The sequence below is a fragment of the Gallinula chloropus genome (genome assembly GCF_964237585.1).
Source record: "Gallinula chloropus genome assembly, chromosome: 6".
In the NCBI taxonomy this organism is placed as follows: domain Eukaryota; kingdom Metazoa; phylum Chordata; class Aves; order Gruiformes; family Rallidae; genus Gallinula; species Gallinula chloropus.
The window spans coordinates 9,013,586-9,036,598 of record NC_140091.1 but is presented as its reverse complement, the minus strand read 5'-3'; the positions used below and the strand labels follow the sequence as shown (position 1 = coordinate 9,036,598).

Below are 23,013 nucleotides of genomic sequence, written 5' to 3'. Positions count from 1 at the left end.
GCACAGGCTACTCCAGCACTGCTCTTTTCCTAAGCAAATGATGACACCCTCCACACACGCCTGTCTGTCCCTCTGTCTCCAGTAAGAGCCAATCTGACAGCCAGCTTTAACTGAACGATCCCAAGCAGCAGAGAGATCAAAAAGAGTGTATGTCCTTATTTATATGAAAATAGGCAGGAAGGAGGCAGGGTCTGTGAGGGAAGGCTCAGGTACAAGCTCAACCCTTTACTAGACATCAGTCTGATGAGTAGAGAACGCATAGGACCCCTAGAACTCATCAGTTCTATCATTCACGTACTGACCAGGGGTTTATTGGAAAGGCAGGGAGGTAAAGAGTGAGGCCAGTGGGACAGTGCACCCACATGGTGAATGAAAATAAAATCAGTTTCCTGCTCCATCTCATTCAAACCCTTTCTCTTTATCTGTGCATGTTATTTGCCACCTTCCACTGGTTTGAATGGGATTTGCTGACCATTCAGCAGTTATTGCCATCCGTACGAATGCCTGAATACACAGAAATTACCCTAAATTCATGGCTGCATTTTTAAAACAGTCAACCAACCCCCCATTAACTCTGCTTTCTTTCAAGTCAGTGTCCTTTCTCCTTGAGGGACATGTTTCTAAAATTGCTTCAGAGGTTTAAAACCTCAATGCCTGCTAAATGTCAGTGAAAGCTGCACTTCCCAGTTCCATTTGCAACCTAAAGCCTCATCTACATCTATGTTTGATTCACGTGCAAAATTCTCATTTAACATTAGGAAGAAGTCACAGACTTCCAGGGAAAATAGATGATTCCTTTGTCACAAAGGCAAAGCAAGGTTTGCCTTGACAAAGTGGTCAGCTCTGCATCTGTCAAGATGGGAAAAACAAGAGGAAAAGCCACCCACTGACCTGGACCAAATCACCACCACTATTACCCTGGTGCTCGACAGCCTTGATTCTTAGTGCTGCTCATTTCAGAAATCAGCTTTTTCTCTCCAAAGTTCATGCAGGGACTTCTGGATCTTCCTTGTGCTGGAATATGATGCCTCAACTCAGTTGATGTTAGGAATAATTCCCTAAAATGACTTAAAATGCTGCAGCTGCAGGCAGTGTTACAACCTCAACCCGCTACAGCAGCGGAGGTTTACTGCCTTGCTTGTTGGAGGCCCATGTGAGCTTATTTCATCTACCAATATTTTCTTTCCCCTTCAGAAATCAGGAGGAGACGATACCGCAGAAGTATTTGAGATCCATGTGAACCTTGTTTAGCCACTGCGGATTGGGATTTACATTCCAGGGGTATAATGAACCCGGAGACACAAAGATGTGGGCACACAATGTTATTAAACCCTTGAAGATTATTATCCCAGTCTCACTCAATAACTTAGCTTTCTCTTAACAATGCTGGCATGTGTATGAACTGTAGCCTTTAGCAAAGCTCAATGCCAACAGAAACCAGCAACTTTGCAGAGGCTGAGCAGCAGACCAGGGTAGTCCTCTGTGTTAGAGCTCTGGACAGGCTGTATCATTTTTCTTCAATGGAGGGGGAAAGTGTTTATCTGGGAAGCGTTTCACATCAAGGACAATAGGGAACTGTTTAGCTTTCCACAAATAGGCTGGTATGCAACTTCCGAGCACTCTCCAAGGAAAACTTTGCAACACTGGCCACATCTTTCCAGCAGGGATTTCATGTAAAGTAGTTAATGCCCATATCCTTCATTCTGATTTATTCCTGCTTCATCCTTGTTTCAAAGTGCTGTGCTCACTTCAAACACAACATAGGGCTCGTCTCTCCGAACATGCACTTTGATCGCCGGGGACTCCAGATCCGTATCGGCCGTTCAAACATAAACAGGGATGTGCTGTCTCCACAGAGGTATTTCTCTGACTGCCTTTGTTTTTTCAAGAGTAATTTGGAAATGCCAAGATGGGGTCAGATGACAGGAGATCCAAATCTAGTGGCCAGATGGGGCACTGGATACCAAAGTTCTCGGAGCCTGTCTATGACTTTGCTGCTCCGTTGCTGCTGGTTAACAGAAAAATCTGATCATCCCTGACTTGACACATGTCCTGGGGTCAGCAGAGAGAGGCTTCAGTGTGCTCCCACCGACAAACAAGAGCATCAAATCAGGTCTCTCTTCCTCTGCGAGCTGCCACTGGTGTAGTGTAGCACTGTAGAGCTGTGAGGCGGCATGATGTCCCACACAGCAGCAAAAGGGGAAATACCACAAATCTAGTCCTCCTGTCAACTCTGGTCCCTCGTGGGACCAACTGTTTGCTTGCTGAAGTCAACAGGAGTTATGACCATGCTGGGTGAAAATTTTGGCTAATTCTTGGTGCTGATGAAAATTTCTGTTCTGCAGTGGGGCTACACGTGAGGCAGACAGATGGGCATAGCCAGGTCCACAGTGGACACTGATGGGATAAATCCTCCAGGTGCTTCTCATGACTAACTGGAGTCTCAGAGGTGTGTTACAGTGGCAAAGGATCCAGTTTGCACAGGGAGAACAACTGCTGTCCATGCGGACATGTGCCTGAACCAGAGACCAAGGTGGAGACCCAAACAGATAATTCAGTTTCTGTCAAATGCCCCTGTGCCCCAATCTTTCTCTCTTAATTTGCACGTGGTAATTCTGAAATTGGATTACCATAGTAGTGCATTTTTAGCCAACAAGATTGCAGGAAATTAACTTCAGAATGTTATTCCATCATATCAATTGACAGCGACTGTTTCTACATCCATATACAGCATCAGATCCATTTTTCCTCCCTCCTGTTTCTATTCACAGGTCCATTTTTCATTCTCCCTGGAATGCAGAGCATTTGGGAGTGTAGGTGGAAAGCCAAAGTCTTTCAACACGCACTAATAGAAATTTGTTTTATTAATTAGCTTTGTGGGCAGGGAAAAAAAAAAAAAGAGAGGGAGCTGATCCTCTGCTCTGAAATCATGAATCACTGCACAAGAGAAGACATGTCCTCTGAGACACCAGAGGCTGCTTCAGACAGAGAGAGTGACTGAGTTGCTTTCTTGGGAAGTCCTGAGTCATCAAGCATAGCAGTTTAATCCCCAGGAAATGGGAAACATATTGGCATGACATTCACTTGCTTGGAGCTAGAACTCCGGAGAGGGGTGACCCTCTGAAGGTTCTGGAGATCAATTTAGCTTTTGGAAGTATTTTAAAACCTTAAAGCTGCTCTGAAGAATATCTGATCTGGAGCTGGGTACAGTATTCCCAGCACATGGTTTACTGGATGAATTAAACTCTTTAAATACTTTAGAGATTACATGTGAATTTACTTCAACTTCTCATAAAATAGATTCAATGATTATGACATAAAAATGTATTCTGGCTTCTAAGTTATTTACTATGACAAGTGCTTCATATATTCACCGTTCTTAATTCACTACTTCTGTTGTAAAAACTTACTCATTTTGGCATTTCTACTCCTACTACTAGCACTTAACTAGGAGGAGCAGCTGATATATGCTTCTGAGCCTGACCCTTCACCACAGTTCTCCTAAAGGGACACCCATCCAGTCATTTCAGTGCCAAAGCTGAACTGTGGGAAGTGCAAAGCCACCTGGCCTTGCTGAGATACCACAAGCTGTTAAAACTGAGACTATTTTGTGCTGAAGTGGACACAAAATGGCAAGTTGCATATGTAGGTTAGGGGGACGTGTGGGGTCAATTTAGGAAGGTTTCAGTAAATTTCACAGCTTGCCACAACAAGATCCACCCACAAGCAGTCTTTTAGCCATGCCACCAGGCACTCAATGTTGCTTTGGAGGCCTCTAACCCCATTTACACTGTGAAGAAGGTGTCCCTATGAACACATGATTGCTCATGAAAGATGGAACACGCATTCAGTGTATTTGTATGTAGAAAACTCTATCCCCAACTGTTTTCTTTTAAGGCATTATTCTTGAAGGAATTTTAACTGAAAGTGTCAATGAAAAAAAGTCACTGATTCCCCTTCTTCCTGTTCCTTTTTTAAGGAACATGTTTAAAAGCTCCCTGCAAGCAAAATTACTGGCAATTACATTCATGCTGAATCAAGCAGCTCTATGGACTGGAACACAACCCACAGACTTCTTGCTGAAGAAAAAGAAGTCAGCTCTGGAAGTGGAAAAGCTATCTGTCCTAACGTGTGAGGTCTCTTTGCCTGACAACGTGATAGTGAAGGTAAGGGAAGTCGGCACTGCAAAGACAGAGTGACAGCAAACAGACCACAAACTTCCTTAGATAAACGACATCTTTCAAACCACACAATACCACTTGATACCTTGGTGCCCCTTGAGCTGTTACAAAGTACAGCTGCACTTCAGCTGAGATTGATATCGCTTGGGACAGAGGCCATCAATCCACAGGACAAGTGCAGGCTGAATACACAAACACAAACCTCACACAATCTCACTGTTCCTGATGCTGGAGAGGGGATGGTGCAGTTTTCCAAAGGTTTCAATGAGTCTAGTGACACTGTCCAACTTGAACACGAGGCACAAGTCCTTCAAATAGGAGAGGAATTTGTCTCACAAATCTATTAGTAATCTAAAACTATCCAGGCACCTACTGCAAGCAAGTTGGGCCAGCTAAGGCACCCATGAGCAGTTCTCTGGAAAAATCAGTCTTTTGACATTACATCTGCACAAACATACTCTTAGTCTCCTACCAATTCCCTCATGACTCCTTGCAACCAGAGAGAGGAGAGAATCACCAACAACCTCACATTAAGGATGACCTCTAAAAGCTACTGGCACCAATGAAAGCCTTGTTGTTACCTTCAGTGTAGTTTGGATGAGCTTCATCTCCAGTAACTACAGATCAAAATTTTCATCTTATACTAATAACCTTAGGTGAAAAGATCTCCATTAGAGTTGGCTGGAAGCAGAAAAAGGATGAAAGATCAGCTTCTCCTGTGTAAAGAACTCAAAAATTTGGCTAGAAAATAAAGTAAGAACTAGATCTGAACTTTCGAAGTCTCCAAGGCTCTGTAAGTTGACTGTTAGTTTATGGAGTATGAGATACAGATCTCCTAAACGTGATGGACTGCAGAGCAGCAAAAACCCTAGAAGCCTTAGCACTGGCTTCAGGACAGCTCAGCGAGCAAGCTGCTCTTGAGCAAAATGAAGCAAGCCCAGGTTCCCCAGTGTCCCTCTGTCCAAGATCCCAAGGAACTGAATGATATGGAATCTGAAACATTTTTTATTTCAAAAGAAACCAGAAATTTTGCCAAGGATAAAATCTGATTATAGAGAAAAGCGAATGTCCCACTGGGAGAACTAGTCAGGCATGAAATTCTTGAGAAGTTTTGTTCCATATTCTTTCATCAACACCATGAATTATTTTGCTAGTTCCCAGCTTTTTTTGTAGCAAGTTGCTAAATTCCAGACTTTCAGAAGGTGCTTGGTGTTTAAAGGTGACCTAAAGAGAATGCAGATGCACTGTCCCTAATTAATGTGTTGCTCAGGAAGCGACAAGATGGTTTCTATGGCTGAGAACTTGCAAGTTGACTTTGTTTCTCTACCACATCTTGGAGATTTTCATCAATTTCTTTCCCCCTGAGAGTTACTCTGACTGGCTCAGATTTTGTGGCTGTAAGGTAATTATAGACACAAAGACAATTAAATTGCAAAGGAGAATATTTTCGAGGCACATGGGAATCCCTTGAAAATGTAATGTGCATATTTTCATGACTCAATATTTTAGGCATTAAGTAGTCATATTCTCCAACGTGAGATGAGGCAATACATTTGCCAATGCATGTAGATGAACCTCTTTTAATCCCTAGGCACCTCTTACTGCAAATTACAATGTCAGAGAAACCCACCTAAATAATAGGTTTGCTTTTCTTCTGAGGGAAGCAAGGCAGTGAAGGGAGTATAATTTTCAGGCTCAGGTAAGTGAAGGATCCAAAGGTTTACAACAGGATTAAGAAGAACTACAGCACCCTAACAGAGAGATTATTCCACCCACAGGTTAAAAAGTGTGCATTTTTCCCTGTCTCAGAAGAGATGAGATCCAGAATGGACCAACACCTGCCCAGCTTTTACTTTTTTCTCGATTAACTCAGTTGTTCCAATGAAATTATCACAGCTCTCACATTCTTCCTCCTCCTCTCTTCTCTAAATAAAATTTTACTCACTTTACCACAATTTTAATGTTCTCCCAATCACATCCAGAACATCAACATTAACAGCTAAGCAGAATGGAGAAACCCTGCCAGGTTGGCACCAGAAAGCCCAAGTTGCTTGGGCATCCCAAGGAACATGGCAACTGCTGGGGGATTCCTGATGGCATCCATAAGCTCCTGGCATGTAATCCGTTGAACTGTCACTGTTACCAATTTGTGGCTGTGGGGAATGTCATGTCAAATGTTTTCCCATCTCTACATGTCAGCTGATGGAGTGAAAAGGCTGCATCGCTTTGTGGATTGTGTGCGCTTCCACCCCGTGAGGAACATGAAAGCATTCATTCTGGAGCAAAGAGACTTCCATCATGAGACAATGCTAAGCAAGAGAGCTGGGGTCACACTGGTAGGATGCTACAGGAAAAAGGTGAAGGAGCAAGCTCTTTGCTTCAGAAAGAAGGAAAAGAATAAGCTACGACAACAAAGACATGTTGCTTCAACTCAGCCAGGGAGTTCAAACATAAGGAGGAAGGGTAATTAATTTCCACAGAAGAGCCCTGAGAGCTTACAATAAATTCTCAAATGGGCAGGAATAAAAGCTTGTCCTGAGTTCTCCCATTCTGAAAGAAGGTAGCATTGAGCATAATATCAGAAAGAGCAGTCTGATGGGAACAAGCACCGCCGCGTGTTTGTCTGGCCGGGGAAAGGGTGTGCAGTACGCCAGGGCTTGGCGCGTGGCAGAAGGTCAGAGCTGATTCTGAGAACCCAGTAACAATAGAGTCATCCTGGACACAGGTGCTTCCGGCATTGATCTTGCAATTTGGCTGTTTCCAATTAAATGTGAAGCAGCTGTGGCCTTTTATCTGCTCAAGTCACTGGAATCCATCTGAGGGGAAACTTCCTCCCATCTCCTCCTCTCTCCCCACCCCAAGCACGCAGCCCTGCTTTCTGAAGACAGACAGGGACTGGGACAGCCAATTGGCAGAAACCCCACCAACAAAAAGTGGTCTTTCTTATCTCAGGGCAAAGCAATGAGATATTGATTCAGTCATTCATTTTCCAGCGCCTTCACTTGGGGACAAGGAGGGCAGCCAGTAAAATAAGAAGCAAATACAAATGCTATTGAAGGCTGTCAGGCAAACAGATTCAGGACACTTTCCCTCAGGCAACAAAATAAACAAGTGAAGCCAATGTGAGGATAAATTTGCAAGTGTCTGTGGCATTGTTCTGCTTGCTGAGTACAACAGAGTTTCTTTTACAGAACAGGATCGAGCTTTAAAGAAGGTATTTTCAATAGACAGTGAGTGGGATTCTGGAAGAGCTCTGGGCCACCTGGCATTTCAGTGGGAGCTCAGGGATTTCAGAAATCCAGTCGATGAGAGCTCCCCAATAGCTCCACACCAGCTAAACGCACTGTATATGAACTTTTATGTGCCAGTTCATTGATTCTGGAGCCATCAAACTCCATCTATCTCTTCTATCCTGCCAAGGTCTCACTTTACTTTTCTCCAGTACCTTAAAAAAAAAAAAAAAGGAGATCTTGGCTCAAATTTGTGCTTGTCACTAGAAAATGGAAACGAGAGACCTTAGGTATTCATTTTGGTCAGCTTAAGAAGCAGCCATTTCACAAGCCATGCTTGGCATTTCAGATGGAGAAAGCCCACAGTCTTCTGGCTTTGCCCAGCCTGTATGTAACCGAAACTGGTTTTGGTCTTTGTCCTGTTATACTCTTCCCAAAACTCTTCAGATACACATGAACAGTACTCATTATTTCCTAAAAAGATAATATCGTGTCCTTTCTGAAACGGAAATGGATGACAGTGCTGAAACATCAGTCCCAGAATACCCCACCTATTTATGATACCACCGCTCCATTATTAGTGAACAAAAGAGTTCAGACTACTGATGATTTCAATCATAATTACACCACTATTTGAGGAGTAGAGGTATTAAAGGCGATTTGCTTTTTTGTTAAGGCAGCACTGGTAGCAGGCGAGATGCAGCATGAATGTTTTGCCCAAATTACTTTCATTGTTTGAAATAACGGGGCTATTGACTTAACCTGGGAAAGATTGTCCTGCAACCTACTGTCAAGAAATCATTGATATTCAGCTGAAAAGCACCCTGGTTTTAATACGATATGTCTCCAAACATTCCTGTGTGCCAGCTCAAATTGGTCCTTTTGGGCACAATCCATCCACAACAATCCCTCTTTTGAATTCCTTAGGCCAAAACATAAGCACGCAGCTGCTCCGGTTTTTTCCAACCCTTGCATTTTTTCCATGTGCTGTCCACCCCCACCAATCTCTACATTAGAGTCCAGCTGATCTTCCCTGAACGCTATCCAACTTTTCAATTCTCAGTGCCAAAATTCAATGCAGTGGGCCTGACTCCCTTATACAACTTACTTGGAAGAAAAGTATAAATGTCTCTTTTGGGCTTCAGCAGAGGACAGAAATACCTCTTATTTCATGTATGGCTCCACAAGCATCAAGATGAAAACACCTGCATCTCTAGGATCCACAAAACAATTTCTGCTTGCAAGCACCTCAGCATTTATTGACTTTCTACTTGTTTATTCTTTCTACAAATGTGGTTAGTATAGGCACTACCCCCAAATGGTTGCTCTTCTGGGCCTTTTTGATTGTTCTCAAATGTTTTTATTTTACCTTTTAAAAAGGAAAGAGGAGACAAAAAAAAGAAGGGTAGACAAGAAGGCAAGGTTCCTTAAGACTCAATTAGAGCAACAAAGCCCCAAGGTCACAACAATTTGGCTGTGCTTTCTGAATACGCAGTCAACTTTTTCATAGCCACGTGACTAGTCTGTCTTTCACAGCTTGCCCAGAAATCATAAAACACAAGCTATTCTAAAAAAAGAGAGACAAAAATGGTTTGCAGCAGCTGACTTGGGAGCTCCAAGCACTTCTGATGGCTACGGCCCCAACTGTAGGACAATGAAAATACAGTCCCTCATGTGCAGGGCTGGGAGTCTCTTTTCTCCTAAAGGCAGCAAGCCGTGTCCTGCAAGTGTATTTAAATTCTCTTAATTTAAACTTTCCATAATCTTTTCTTGTTTCTGCACCTTGAGCAATGCAAGTGGTAAGTCTGGTTTCCTTTACCATGCCATTTATCTACCTTTCTGTACTTCCATCAAAGACCGGCCGATCTACCTGGATCATCGGACCACAGGAAGACATACAGAGCATCCAACCCTCATAGAGTGCAACTGTACACTCTGCCTCAACTCAGTCCAGTACTCAGGCACAACAGCATGTGCTTTAATAAAATTGTGTATGTTCAATGTTCAGAACAGACCCACAGGAATCAGAGTACTACTCCAGACAAAGGGACCAACCTGCCCAACACTCTGGCCTGGAGCTGGGAACAGAAGCTACCAAGTGTAGGAGAATTCCACTGAGGACATATGCATCGTTCTAGGCAGCAGTCCACGTCCACTTGCTTTCAAGTATGTTTCCCTCAGGGACTGACAATTTTAGGGAAGACGTCACAAGTGAGAGACACTGCTGCCAAGGTAGGGGAATGCATACACAGGGGTGCCCCATACTGCAAATAAGTCAACATTAAGCCCTGGCTTCATTTCAAGTTTCCTGCCCCGTCGCATTATTTCAAGTCTGTGATGACACGTATAGACATATCCCAAGACCATAAAGACTGGAGACTGGTCTTGGACATCTCTCACACTACTGTATCTTTCTTTCTTCTCAAGGGCTCGCAAACAGCCAATAAATCAACAGTTTCACAATTTCCAGTTGAAATGCTTTTCTTGGGAAGATGATACTTTCAACTAAATGAAAATTGCCGAGGAAAGTGCCTGCTTCCCTGAGAGGAAAGTTTCTTTGTCTGAAACGTAGGAACAATATACTTCAGCTGTTTTCCTAGAGTTTGCTTCGTTTTTCTGATCTGCTATATTTTTAGACACAGGCATTCTTGTTGATTTTAGCCAAAATTTCCAGCTCCAGTCAGTCACAGTGTTTAATGCTATTCCCTGTGCCATGTTGATTTTTCTCCCTCTGCCAAAGTGCTTCTTAAATCTCCTCTGAATATATGCTCCTCTGCATGTCTGATAGCTTTTTCTTCCTCTTCTCCCCATTGTTATTTAAGACTGGGCTTTTATTGCTCAACATATTCCAAGAGGCATTTAGGATAAATGCTCTGTCAAAGACACTTATGTACAGCGGAGCCATATTATATTCTATATGAATCATTGCGGATGTTTCACAAACAAGGTTAGATCAGCCAGATTTTCCAACTATATTAAACATAGCTTTTTGGGACATGGTCTACTACCCCTGCAATTAATCCTCCGTATTGAAACACCTCATATTTGGACGATGTCATGTCTGCCCACCAGGGACAGGAGCATGCTGCTAACACTTTCTCCTAATGAGGATAACAATCCTGTGACAGGGCAGTCTCGGCCAGTTTTTATCTGCAGAATGCAGGGGAAAGGCTAGCTTTGCAAAGCTGGATGGTTTCTCACCATCCCTGCTGGTTTTATTGGCTATGATATCTTCAGACAGAGACCTTGTCTAAATGGCTGGGAAAGAGAAAAGTTTAGGGGAAGAAGGAACTCTGTTTTACCAACTGAGGACATTTTTGTGCCATGTTCTATTTTATACTAATGAAAATTGCTAAGAGCCTGATGTTCAATCCTTCTTGCTGTTTATTTCATCCGTCAGATAGAGAAGCTGAGGGAACATTGAACCGCTTTTTACCTACTCATCACACTTTCCAAGGTGCATCTGCTATGTTGAATCTGGTCCTTCAAGCAAAACTGAAATTCTACCTGAAAAGCAGCAGCCTGACAGAAAGGCCTGAAAAACTGAGTTGGTGGCAGTCTCCTGCCCTGCAACAGGGAAGTGACTAAAACCCCACAGAGAAAAAAAAAAACCCAAAACAGCTATGGGGGGAAAATAAACTGAATGAGATGTTTCTTGAAAACAGAAAGAAACCGTGGCACTTCTGATCTGGTATAGTGAAGCAGCTGTGATATGAATAATGTCCCCAAGTGAAAAAACCCCAGCCACTGAGGCTCCATATGTTTCCAAACTCACACAATGGATGCTTTACAATGCACTTTTTGTCTGGAACTTGAGTGGGAAAAGGAGGTTCCTCACCCCCTCAACCCACCTCCTGCACTAATGCAATAATCTTGCTTAGTCACAGAAAAAGGGAGAGAAAAAAGAAAAGGAGAGAAAGTGATTAATAGTCTGTGGGCAGCTGCTTACTTTCCAATTGGTTGTCCAGGAGGGGTGTGCTCCACTTCAAATCCTGCTTGTCTCAGTACATCAATCACAGTGTTGTTACCCAGGAAGTGACCTAAAATACAGGTAGAAAATAGCACTGTCAATCAAACCACTCCTCTTGCTCACTTGAGTTTCTCCTGTTGGAACAACAGGTTTGGGAGGCAAGGTTTCCAGAAGCTAGACCAGCTCCAAAAGCAAAGCACGTTATGCAATTTGCTGGAATTCAGGCTCCAACTATTCACCACATAGCCCACTGTAGCCTTTGGCTATGGCCAGGGGAAAAGAGAGCATGCCAACACCTTATTTACCCTTCCCTCCCCTCACATGGGACATCATGAATAAAAGAAAACCTAGATGAAGTGTCTTCTACTGTGGCCATTTTTTGTTTGTACACAGACTAAAACTTCTAACGTGGGATATATGAATAACCCTGCAGTGGCAAAGAGAGTATTACTGCAGCTTTGATGAATTGGAATGACTCCCACCCCTAGATGTCCACTCTGCCCATCACCGTTCATGGACATCGGCTTATGAAGAAGCTCTGAAGCTGCTGTGCTGTATGTATGATCAGCATTTATATACCTAAACCGGTAGTGGTTCAGGAATTACTTCATCAATTGCTCAGACACCTACACAGGAGGGTTGGGAGGAGCTGGGATGGCAACCTTATCTCTCCAAAACCACCAGATTTAGTCTGTTAAATCAGGGCACTCCATAGACATGTAAAGGTCACATTCCTATTTGAAGAGGTAACAAAGAGCCCAGTAAGTACTGCAGCATGCATGGGCCTTGAAAGAGTTTACTTAAGGGAGTCCTATACACTTGAGGTCTCAAGCAAATCCCACTAGAGTCAATGGGAGCCCTCAAGGGGCTTTGGGTACAGACTCAGTAAGACAGTATAATCCCTCCAAAGCTTTCAACGTATTGTCAGAGTCCCCCATTGTTTTCAGGATGGGTTAGATGTATGAAGGATGGATGCAAGGACTCCATTAACAGGTTTATTAAAGTTCACGTAGCCCAGCAGCCTGTCTTCAAGCATGGCCCGTGGTAAACATTAAAGGTACATAAATATATAAATGAACACCACTAGAAAAGGGCAGAACAATCTTCCCCCATTATGCCCTTTAGCTTCCAGCTCTGTGTGGCCGGGTGACCCCGTTGACACCCAGGTCATCGCGCCTCGCTGCCGGCTCTGAATAGGCCGATTCACCACAAACGTGCTCAAGCCTCTGCCTCCCTGTACTTCCTGCCCCTTGCAGCAGGGAGTTCCACCACGTGTAAAAATGCACTCCTCCAGTCTGCTGCTGCTTCTTGGAGAGCGTGTGCTCGCTTAAGCGTTCGCAGGAGATGCCTGTAGCTGCCTGCTTCCACAGCAGAGCCAAATGCTGCTGGGTAGAACCAGGCAGGACATGCCCAAGGCCCTCTCCACGCAGCCCACTGTGTCAGGAGTTGTTGCCACCATCAGCAGAGTCACCCCGAGGACACTTGTCCCGCGCTGCACAAAGTCGCTCTGAACGGGAGAGTAATTCAGCCCCTGCTACTCACTGAGCCTGCATCCCTCTGCTTACGCTGCCAACAAGGGCGCTAATTCGCATCAGTTGTAGGAATGATGTAGCCGTACGGCTTTTAGCGCAGCTCGCAAGCGCTAGTGAGAGCTTTTAGCCAAAAGACATTTCTTTAAACGATTAAGCGTCCGTTTGCAGAGCCCTGGCGTGTTCCAGGATTCCTCTGCTTCCTTTTAAGAAAATTCAAAATTTGATTTCCCCCCCTGACTAACTTATAACAAAAGCCAAAGGAGCAGAGAGCAGGCCCAAAAATGTGTTACACACCCTCAGAGATTCAAGAAATGAGACATTTGTGAGTGATTAACTGGATTTGATCATATCCTGGGTTTTTATGCAGTGGCCAAGGCAAACAAAGGTCCCTATTTTGTCACTGGCAAAATGACATCGAGGAGGCAAAGTCAAAGGTGTCAGAGATGTTTGTGAGTCTGTGGTACAACAGCCTACATTTCCTGAACCGGAGTCTTAAATGCCAAGAGATTTCTTAATGTAAACAATTGTCCTGGATCCAGCAAATCTTTGACATCACAGCAGTACAAAATAACCCAATTATAATCACTTTAAACCCAGGAAAAAGAAAAGTAACTATGCAACAATTCTGATTCCTAATCCACAAAATGTCAGGACTGCCAGCTCCTCAGCAAAGCCCACCAGTCTCTGCAAGTGATGGATCAAGACCAAAAGGTGACCAAAATACCTCCTGGACTTCCCATTCCTGCTCTCTGTGTGGAGACTGTAAAGAATGCTGATGGCTTGTTGGACTGGTGATCAGCTGTGACAGGATGGCAGAAGAACTGCCATGAAGCCGGTCACAAGTGGTGTTCCCCAGGGCTCAGTCCCAGGTCCAGTTCTGTTCAATATCTTTATCAATGACCTGGATGAAGGGATTGAATGTTCCCTCAGTAAATTTGCAGGTGACATTAAGCTGGAAGGAAGTGTCGATCTGCCTGAGCATAGGGAGGCTCTTCAGTGGGATCTGAACAGGCTGGATCGATGGGCTGAGACCAATAGGATGAGGTTCAACAAGGCCAAGTGTAGAGTCCTGTATTTGGGCTGCCCAGGGAGGTGATTGAGTCACCACCCCTGGATGCATTTAAAAGACAGGTAGATGAGGTGCTCAGGGATATGGTTTAGCAGAGGATGGGTATGGTTGGACTCGATCTCAAAGGTCTTTGCCAACCCAGGGATTCTGAGAACATAAGTGTGTTGAGATGTGTGTTTCCACAGGGTATGTCATCCTGAGCTGTTCAGTCCTTTGCCATACCCTTTTCCTCTGGGAACTGTCTGCCACCTATCTGGCAGTTTGTGTTGGATTTGGTCTGGAATTACAGGGAAGAGGTGGTTCCTGACAAGCTAAAATTCTACCCATGTGGGGAATGAATGTTCCCAGGGCCACTTCTGAGAGCAGAGACTGAATTTACATGTCACAAATCTCCTTACCCTCTGCTCTGAGGCTTATTTCTTTAATCTCGCCTTTCCTAACAAGAAGCAACACCAGCTTCTATTAAAAAAAAAACACACCACCCAACTCCAAATCCCTGAACAGATGAAAATTTTAATAAATTAAAAACTTGAATGTGAACACAGTTATTTCATTTGAGGTCCATGATTCAACACATGCTAAAACATTTTCATTGCCACAGTTCAACCAAGAGAAAACAAAACAAAAAAAACCCCAAACCCAAACAACTTCAAGCTGACTCCCAAATAATTCTCCTGAAGTTTTAACAACTATGAGGAGATGGTATGAGTGGGTCTTTGCAAAGCTTTACTTCTAGACTCTGTTGAAAATTTTCCTGTTTGCATTATCCCATGTACATCCAGGTAAACCATCCACCTCACCATCCTCTTCCCCTGTTAACACACCCTCGCCACCTGATTGCAAGAATTTTATGCCGACCAGCTCTGACTTCTACTTAACTCCTCTGCTTGGTTGGGAGTCACACAGTGCAATTGGTTTTGTATCCACCTGTTTATTTTATGTCACAGTAATGCTGTTGTGGCCAACTCATCATCTCATTATGCACAGTACAAGTCATGCTTTACCTCAGTGATGGGAAAAAGCATGCATGTTCCAACCTTCCCACCCAGCACAGATATTTTCCCAACAGCAATCCACAGTATTCCTTGGCAAGCAACTGCACAGGATCAGAGATATGTGGAAGAGGAAGGTCTGAGCAAAAATGTGGCACTTGGGAGGTTCAGCGCAGATGGGTGAAGTGAAACATGAAAACCCTTCATGTCATTGCTGTATTTCCAGGCTTAAAGAACTCCTGGAAGAAATGTCTTGGCTTCCCTCCTGTTGCTAAGTCCATCATAATTATCCTTCTCAGTTTTAAAGTCCAGGAAAATTTTCTATATGAGAAATTTCTTATGTAACAAATGATTCCCCTTGGTCAGGCACAACTTGGGATAAGCACTCACTTGTTAGATATTGACAACAAAGTAATACTTTTGACAGCTTATGGCATGAAATGAAAAACAATTAAATGTATTATGGCATGTAATGAAATGAAAAACAATGAAAATGTAATTAAAACAATTTAGAGATAATTAAGCTCAGCATGGATTAGATCTGTGAAAAACATTGAATCTGTGCCTCTGGTTGCCCATTATGTAAACAGAATATGCAATTATTGCCAGATTCTTTAATAACATCAGTGGATTTAAATGTGATTTATAGATAGAAATATATATGTGGATTTATTTTAATATAAATATAGATAAAATATGAATATTAATATGAATACTTCTGCTAAAAACTTCAAACAATGTATCTTCCTGGACTGGAAATTTTAATTCATAAAAATTAATTAGAAAAAATAAATCAAGAAAGTATAGCTATTGAAATTTTAGTGTATCTAGAGACATATCAGGCAGATTAGTGAGAGTGGAATGCTCTTGGTTCCTCACCACTATTCCCTCTCCAGCCTGAACCTGAATAAACTATTCCTGCAGTAATAAGCAAATCTACCTTGACAGCTGATGAAAACTGGATCCAAGAAATCAGAATATCAACTGTCTTGGGAAAGTATGGGAAGAGCAGAGAAAGCAGATGTAACAGATTTTCTAGATCAGGACTTGAAGTGAAAGTCCATACTTGGGCATGGAGACAGACAGTACAGCTTCTCCTAACAGCTTAGTTAAAAAACAAACACCCCCTCCCCAGTCCCCACCTCCTCCCCCCCCCAAATCATCAGGAAAAGTGTGGATGCAGTCCTTGCACCCTCTGAGGATAAGGGGATACTTGTGTGATTTCCTTGTGAAGAAGACCCAGTGCTAAACAAAGAGTCATTTTACTCATTTTAAGGAGGAACTTTCTCACTGTGAGGGTGATGGAGCACTGGGACAGGCTGCCCAGAGAGGCTGTGGGGTCTCCTTCTCTGGAGACATTCAAACCCACCTGGCCACGTTCCTGTGTGATTTTGTCTGGGTGACCCTGCTCTGGCAGGGGGTTGGACTAGATAATCTTTTGAGGTCCCTTCCAACCACCAATGTTCTGGGCTTCTGTGATTCACAGTCCGAATTCAAATGCAGCGGAGCACCTCATATGGGTCACCACATGCTGGGGGGTGAGGGGGCTTCTTCACTAAATTTCACGAGACCAAGATTATTCTCCGTCCACTCATGCCTTGTGTTTTTGAGAGAGAGGATCTGGAGGCACTGGAGGAAGACGTTATACAGCGTGGCTGCTAATATCAATCAAACATCTTCCACCCCTGCTGTATTTTTAATTTCTTTTTAAAAAAATTAAGACCTCTGCTTTGCGCTACACAAAGCAGATGCACGTAATGCCTTTCCTTATCTCCCCAAGTTTTCATTTGTCACAGGAAAAAGGCACAAAGTAAACCATTTTGGTTTGAAAAATCCACGGTCTCCTCCAAGCGTGCACACGCGCCGCTCGTACACCCTGCAGAAAAAAAGGCATTTTCTTCCTTTCTTAGCAGAACATCCTGAGGCAGAGTGAAGACACTTCTCAGCCAACTCTAACACTCGCAGTCACGTATTTTCTAATTGACCACAGAAACTAAAGCTCTCCTGTACCATTTCAGGCATTTCGGTGACCCCATCAACAGCATACCTAAGCGTAAGGTTGCACCCTTCAAAAGTTAAATGAACTTGGGTGTTCCTATACAGAAAAATATAACCTTGTTTTGATGACAGGAGGAGAAAAAAACGTGTTTAAGCGAGTTTTAGGTACTTTACCTAGGTCTAGAGATCTACTACAAATTACTTTGTCTCTTCCTTTTGCAATTCTTTGTTCCACAGCTTAGAAGGATAAAGGGGTACAAAGGAGCAGGAGATAATTCCCTCACAAAGGACCTCCATTCCCAGAGCCTTTGAAGTTGTGCTAAAAAAGCCCTGCTAGCCCATTAGCTGACACACAGCAGAAACCTGAACTGTTTCCATGCACACTACAAGCAGAGCTATTTTCTGCACAATTAGTCATAAAAAGGGCCAATGTAAACTGTGTCAGGAGGTCTCAATTCTTTACATTCTCCACACAGTGAATCAGACGTTATGTATAACGTTTTGTTGCCATTTAGACCTCGGGCCGCTTTGCAATCAGGAGGCAGCAGTCCCAATTCCTCCTCCTCCTCCTCTCTCAAGGCTCCTTTCCAAGCCTCTTGGCACCACCAGTGTTTAGGGCCATTTGGCATCACAAGGTTCAGCCTAGGCAAAAATGTAAATACCAAAAGCTGCTCGTTCTCAGCTGGGGCAAATACCCCTGGTTCCCTCCCTCGCTGCCTCCCTTCCACTTTGAGAATGGCTGAACTGAGGATTTTGGAAGCTGAGTGATGGCCACACCAAGTGAGAGCTGCCGTAAGGAGCTACAGCAGGCAGGGCAGGCAATGGACTTTATCTGGATTTGCTAATTTCTGCATGATAGCATTTGGCACTAACCCAACGGTCTCTGGGTAACGGTGTGAATTCACTGGGAGGAACCACGTGACATCCCACACGACAACTTCCTGCTATGACAGGTCACAGAATCACAAGGTTGGAAAAGACCTTTAAGATCAGCAAGTCCAACCGTTCCTGTCCTATGCTAAACCATATCCCTGAGCACCTCATCTACCCTTTATTTAAACACATCCAGGGATGGTGACTCAACCCCCTCTCTGGGCAGCCTGTTCAACTCTTGCAGTGAAGAATTGTTTCCTAACATCTAACCTGAACCTGCCCTGGAGCAGCTTTGTGCCATTTCCTCTTGTCCGATCACCTGTCACCTGGCTGAAGAGACCAACACCCACCTCTCTACAACCTCCTTTCAGGTAATTGTAGGTGGTGATAAGGTCTCACCCCTCAGCCTCCTCTTCTCCAGGTTAAACACGCCCAGCTCCCTCAGCTGCTCCTCATATGATTTGCCCTCCAGCCCCTTCACCAGCCTGGTTCCCCTTCTCTGGACATGATGTCCCACACAGATGTCCCAGACCCATCACAGGGAACCAGTTTGTGGATCATCCCTCTAAATTCCTCATTCCTTTGCATTCCTCCAGCATCCTAGCTGCTTCAACCCCTGCACCCAGCCATTCTTCGCTATTGAATATCATCCTCTCAAAACCGGATTTTTTTCTCATGACAACTCAGATTCAGGCTGCTATTGCTGTCAGAGGATTGCTCCTCTCTCTTCCTAAACCTCTTGCTTTTATGAAATCTCACTCTAGTGATAGGGATTGCCCTGAATTAGTATCTCAAATGCTTCCTAATGACAAAGAGCAAACACTGGGTTTGCATACAGATCTTGCTTTTGCAAGTTGGATGCAGGTGTATCTAAAAGCTTCCTCCAGCCTGAGTACCCTTCTAATGTGGTCTCTTGCCAAAGTATAAAGAATGACACCATGTGATGTAACAGGTGGGTGATACACAGCCTCTAGTGATGAGCACAATGCTAGGGCTGCCTGAAAATTTTGATTTTAGATTCTACTGACAGCACGAACAAAATGAATACTTGTGAGGATCCAGCAGAGACATTTTCTGGGCTTTCCAAAAAGAAAGTGACTTTCAAAGATCCAACACATAACAGAGTGCCCTGGGCAGCTCCTGGACAGTAATAGCACCCCAAAATTATGGACAATAGATACTATGAGAGACAATCTCACAGGTGAGTGAACTGGCACCCCACAGAAACTCAGCAGCCTCAGAGACCACCCCCAGATGGTCTGTTGATGCTACTCCAAGGGTCTTTACCATAGAGTCTGGTGTTCAAAGCTAGGAGCTCTCCACCCCATCTTTCAGAAAAGCCTGTCACCCCAGATTACTGCCTTCTGCCCCATTGCAGGACATGGTTTTGCACTTGGAATTTTCAGCATTATGCCAGAAGCTAGTGAGGAGAGTTGGGATGCAGGGAATGAACTTTCTTCCTCCCCTGTTTGGCAGGAGTATCTGAGCCCAAAGCATGCCTTAAAAAATACTTTGCACAGGCCACGTGCAATGGTCTTGTAAAGCAGGCTTTCATCATAGCCTCCTTACATCATGCTGCCCCTTCTCCAAGGCAGATGGAGAAATCATTTTCCCTCTCTTGTTTGATGTTGTTCTCTGCAGTTGTGAGGAACTGACTCACTCACAGCCTCTTTTGGACAGTCACGGGAAGCAAAGCAATAAAACATAAAAGGCCAAAGCGTGCAGCACTTCGAATGTCCAGCAACCCCCCGCCCAGCTCTCCTTCATTCTTCACTTCTATGTAATCTTCTCTCTCCCCTCTCACCCCGAAGCACTCAGAGAATATGCCTGGAGCAAGACAGCAATGTAGCTGGGGGGCAGGGAGAGCAGGGAGAGAGACAGGAGTGATGAGGGGCCAAAAGTTGAGCGGGTTACTCACGATTGATGCCAGGGAAACAGAACAGATTCATGTTCCCCCAGGGCATCTTTGAGATCTGCACTGCAGTGCCATACTCAGAGCATCTCAGTCTGAAGGACAGCCTTCTCTCTTCTTATTGTTCCTCGATACAATAAACTTCCCCTGTGTCTCTCCTCTTCCACTCTTCTCTGTCTAGTCCCCCTAAGCATCCTACCTGGTGAGGGCATGGAGCTATTTGGAGGCACCCAAATGTCACACCCTGGAAATCCTTCACTGGAAGTGGCCTGAAGTACAATGCATAGAGACCTCAGGAGGCTCAGCACGAGATGGGACTGAGCTTATTAGTCTGGGACAGGTGCTATGCTGGCACAGCATCTTGCTTCTAGACCCAAGTGCCATCCTGTGGGCTCAGCCACGCAGCGCTCTGCTGAAGCCTCTGCACACCTTCCTTGGTAGACTGGCACCAAGTACACGATGAGGAAAACAGTAAAAATACCCTTTTTTCCCTCCTGAAAACCTACATTTTCTTGAAGTCTGAACCAGCTATTTCACTTAGGTTAAGAAAAATAACATAAGCTAGAACTGAAGTGAGGTCACCTCCCAAGCATCTCCTCTGGCCTCTGTATCAGACCACAGCAACAACTGAGCTGTGTCAAACTAACACAACAAGCTATGAACCCAGAGCTGCTCCAGACATTTCAAAATGAAGTGACCGGTCTAAGCTGACCAGCCTCGTTGAAGAGGATGGGCAACTCCACGGAACAATTCATTCCAACATGACAAATACTGGGTTTGGGAAGAGCATAAGCCCCCTGTGCAATTCTCTCTGAATTGACCACATGAGTTTAAATAGCTCCTTTAGCTTCAGCATCTATCAGACATGGTATGATGGCCCATCAAGCTACCTTACCACTCCCCAGCAGCTCCTGAACTCTGCAGTGAGCCCATCCTTCCTCCCCACCCTTTCCTCTTCTGCCCTGTCCCTCTTTCTTGCTGTGCTAGCGCTTGTAAGGGAGGGGGGGCTGTATTGAGCTGTGCTGGACAACCTGCCTGAGTTGGTTATGAGGCCTTTTGAGTTATTCTATATTCTCGCTTTACTTATGTGGCATTAGAGGAATTTTCCACAGAAGGAAGGTCCAGCAGAAGATGACCCTTTCCATATATATTCATAAAGAAGTAACTCACTGGATATCAAGGGTCCACGCTTAAAGGGAAGAGGAGGGTGGATGAGCAGTTCAAAATATCCTAGAATGCTGAGACATCTCTGAGACTGGCCCAACCAGCTAGGACCACAGGATCACCTAAGCATGGATGGTCTGGTACAAAACACTCTATCCTTATGTACAATATTGTTTGCTAAGCATCAGCACCTCAAGCAGTGAGGAAAACAGTACGGAAATGCAGTCTCATTTTTTGCCCAAGGTGCCTCATTGGTGTGCTTGCAGCCTTGCTGAAGAAGACAACAGACTCCCACCTGAACCAAAGTTATCAGATCATTTCACATAAGCCACCGGCTGGCCTCCCGGACAGCTGCCATGCTGAAGTCCTGACAGCTGGCACTAGGCAGGCAGCCTCCCAGTGAAGTGTTTCATATCCCATCGCAAATCCCTTGAGCCATCCCAAACTAGTCTGGAATGCACATGGACACGCTTGCCAAAGCTAGGCTAGGTTTGGGAGAGGGGGGAGAAAAGCTGCTTCTACAACTTCCTGCTCAATGCTTGTACTTTGCAAAGAAGGTAACTGATGATGTTACCAAAACACCTACAATGACTTAATAGAGTCTGAGCTTAGGGCAGCTTCAAGTCTTGGAAAGCTCTTTGGTCAACAAAACAGCTCTTCAGAGGCAGAGTATCTCACTGAACTTGTGACCACACTTCAGAGGCATGGCCCAGCCAGGACTAGTTCTTGTGGGACCTCAGCCTTTCTTCACACAGTCAGCACTATGAAATTCAACATCTTCACCTGCCTTAAGCAAAGGCTTCTGGCTGGTAATAAGAATGTAATTAGCAGCTTTCCATAGGAAATAAATAGCGTTGAGGACACTGGTATATCATAGCAGGCTCTGGGAATCAGAAGTGGGACCACTGAGTTTGTGTAATCCCTGTTCAGCCTCACGCACGGATTTGGCTTCCCCACAGCCAGTGGCTGCAGTGTAACCACACGTGGCAGGAAGCAGCATTTCCCCATGTTCAGTTGGAACCTGCCCACTGACTGGCTCACTACTGTCTCCTCAGCTCCTCCAGTTTGCAGGAACGTGGTTGTAAACCAAATCAAGAAAACACACCGTGGTCTCACTCTTACCTGATATTAAATCTCCCCAGGAAAGTGGGGGCCAATGCCAGTCAAATCTGTGACATCACAGCAAAAAGCCTACAAGACAGGCTGCCGTCACCTTCTGTTTGAAAGTAAGTTGGAAAACCACAAATCAAAGCTCCCCGTTGACAGGACACAGATCCTTGGTTGTTCTTTCTGATTGTGACCTCACAGTCAACTGTTTTACAGACTACACTAGTTTCTTCACCCTTCCAGGGAGCCCCTTTCTGGTCGTTTATTTGGACTGTGGATGTCTCGAGTGAAAAATGTGTCGATGCCATAGTGCAAAACACAGTGATTCCTCACAGCAAACTGCTGGCCTCCTGAACTTTATGGGCATGGGATAGACTGTGCTGGAGCAGAGAGTACTGATGCTTTCTAGCCTGCTTCTCAAACAGCATCCTGCTGGCACAGGAAAATGGAAGGCGCTTTACTAGACCGTTTAAAAAAGACAGTGTTTCGACAAACCAAACCCAAGCCTCCTTAGTCAGTGTCTCTTTAAATATAAAAAAGCTTCACGTTGCTATAGTCTGTCGATGTTGGTGCTTTTCCCAGAAAAATCCAGCTGGCCACTGGATGTCACTGTTGCTGCAGAAAAACTCACCAGAAAGTTCACAAATCAGGCTGTGAATAAGGTGAGGTGAAGTCACCCAAACCTGGGAATGACCTTTTTTTTCAGTTAACCAATACAGTGCCGGTGGCACTTAGTGGCTGCCCAACCAGTGCAACAACTGGAGGCAAGGCACACTCAATGGCACTGAGGTCTCCATCACCATCTGAGGGCAAGTCCTCTGTGGAGCTCGTGGGCTCCCACTCCCTTGTGTCCCCTCTTCTTGCTGGCCACCCTGTGGCTTTGCTGAGATGTGTTCCAACTCAGTCCCTGGGTCTGCATGACACATCCAACCTGGTCTCCAGTTTGGACTCAACCCTTTCTCTTCTGTCATAGAGCAGAACACCC

The 23,013-nt window shown here is 44.6% G+C and overlaps 1 protein-coding gene across 1 annotated transcript in view; it reads right to left on the bottom strand.

Moving 5' to 3' along the window:
• TRABD2B (TraB domain containing 2B) overlaps nt 1-23,013 on the bottom strand; it is a gene marked incomplete at its 3' end in the record, with an annotated part of 283,411 nt that overhangs the window by 32,075 nt on the left and 228,323 nt on the right. Inside the window, exon 5 of the mRNA XM_084266502.1 lies at nt 11,361-11,451. Within this exon, the coding sequence (XP_084122628.1) occupies nt 11,361-11,451 (91 nt within the window). The remainder of the gene's footprint in view (nt 1-11,360; nt 11,452-23,013) is intronic.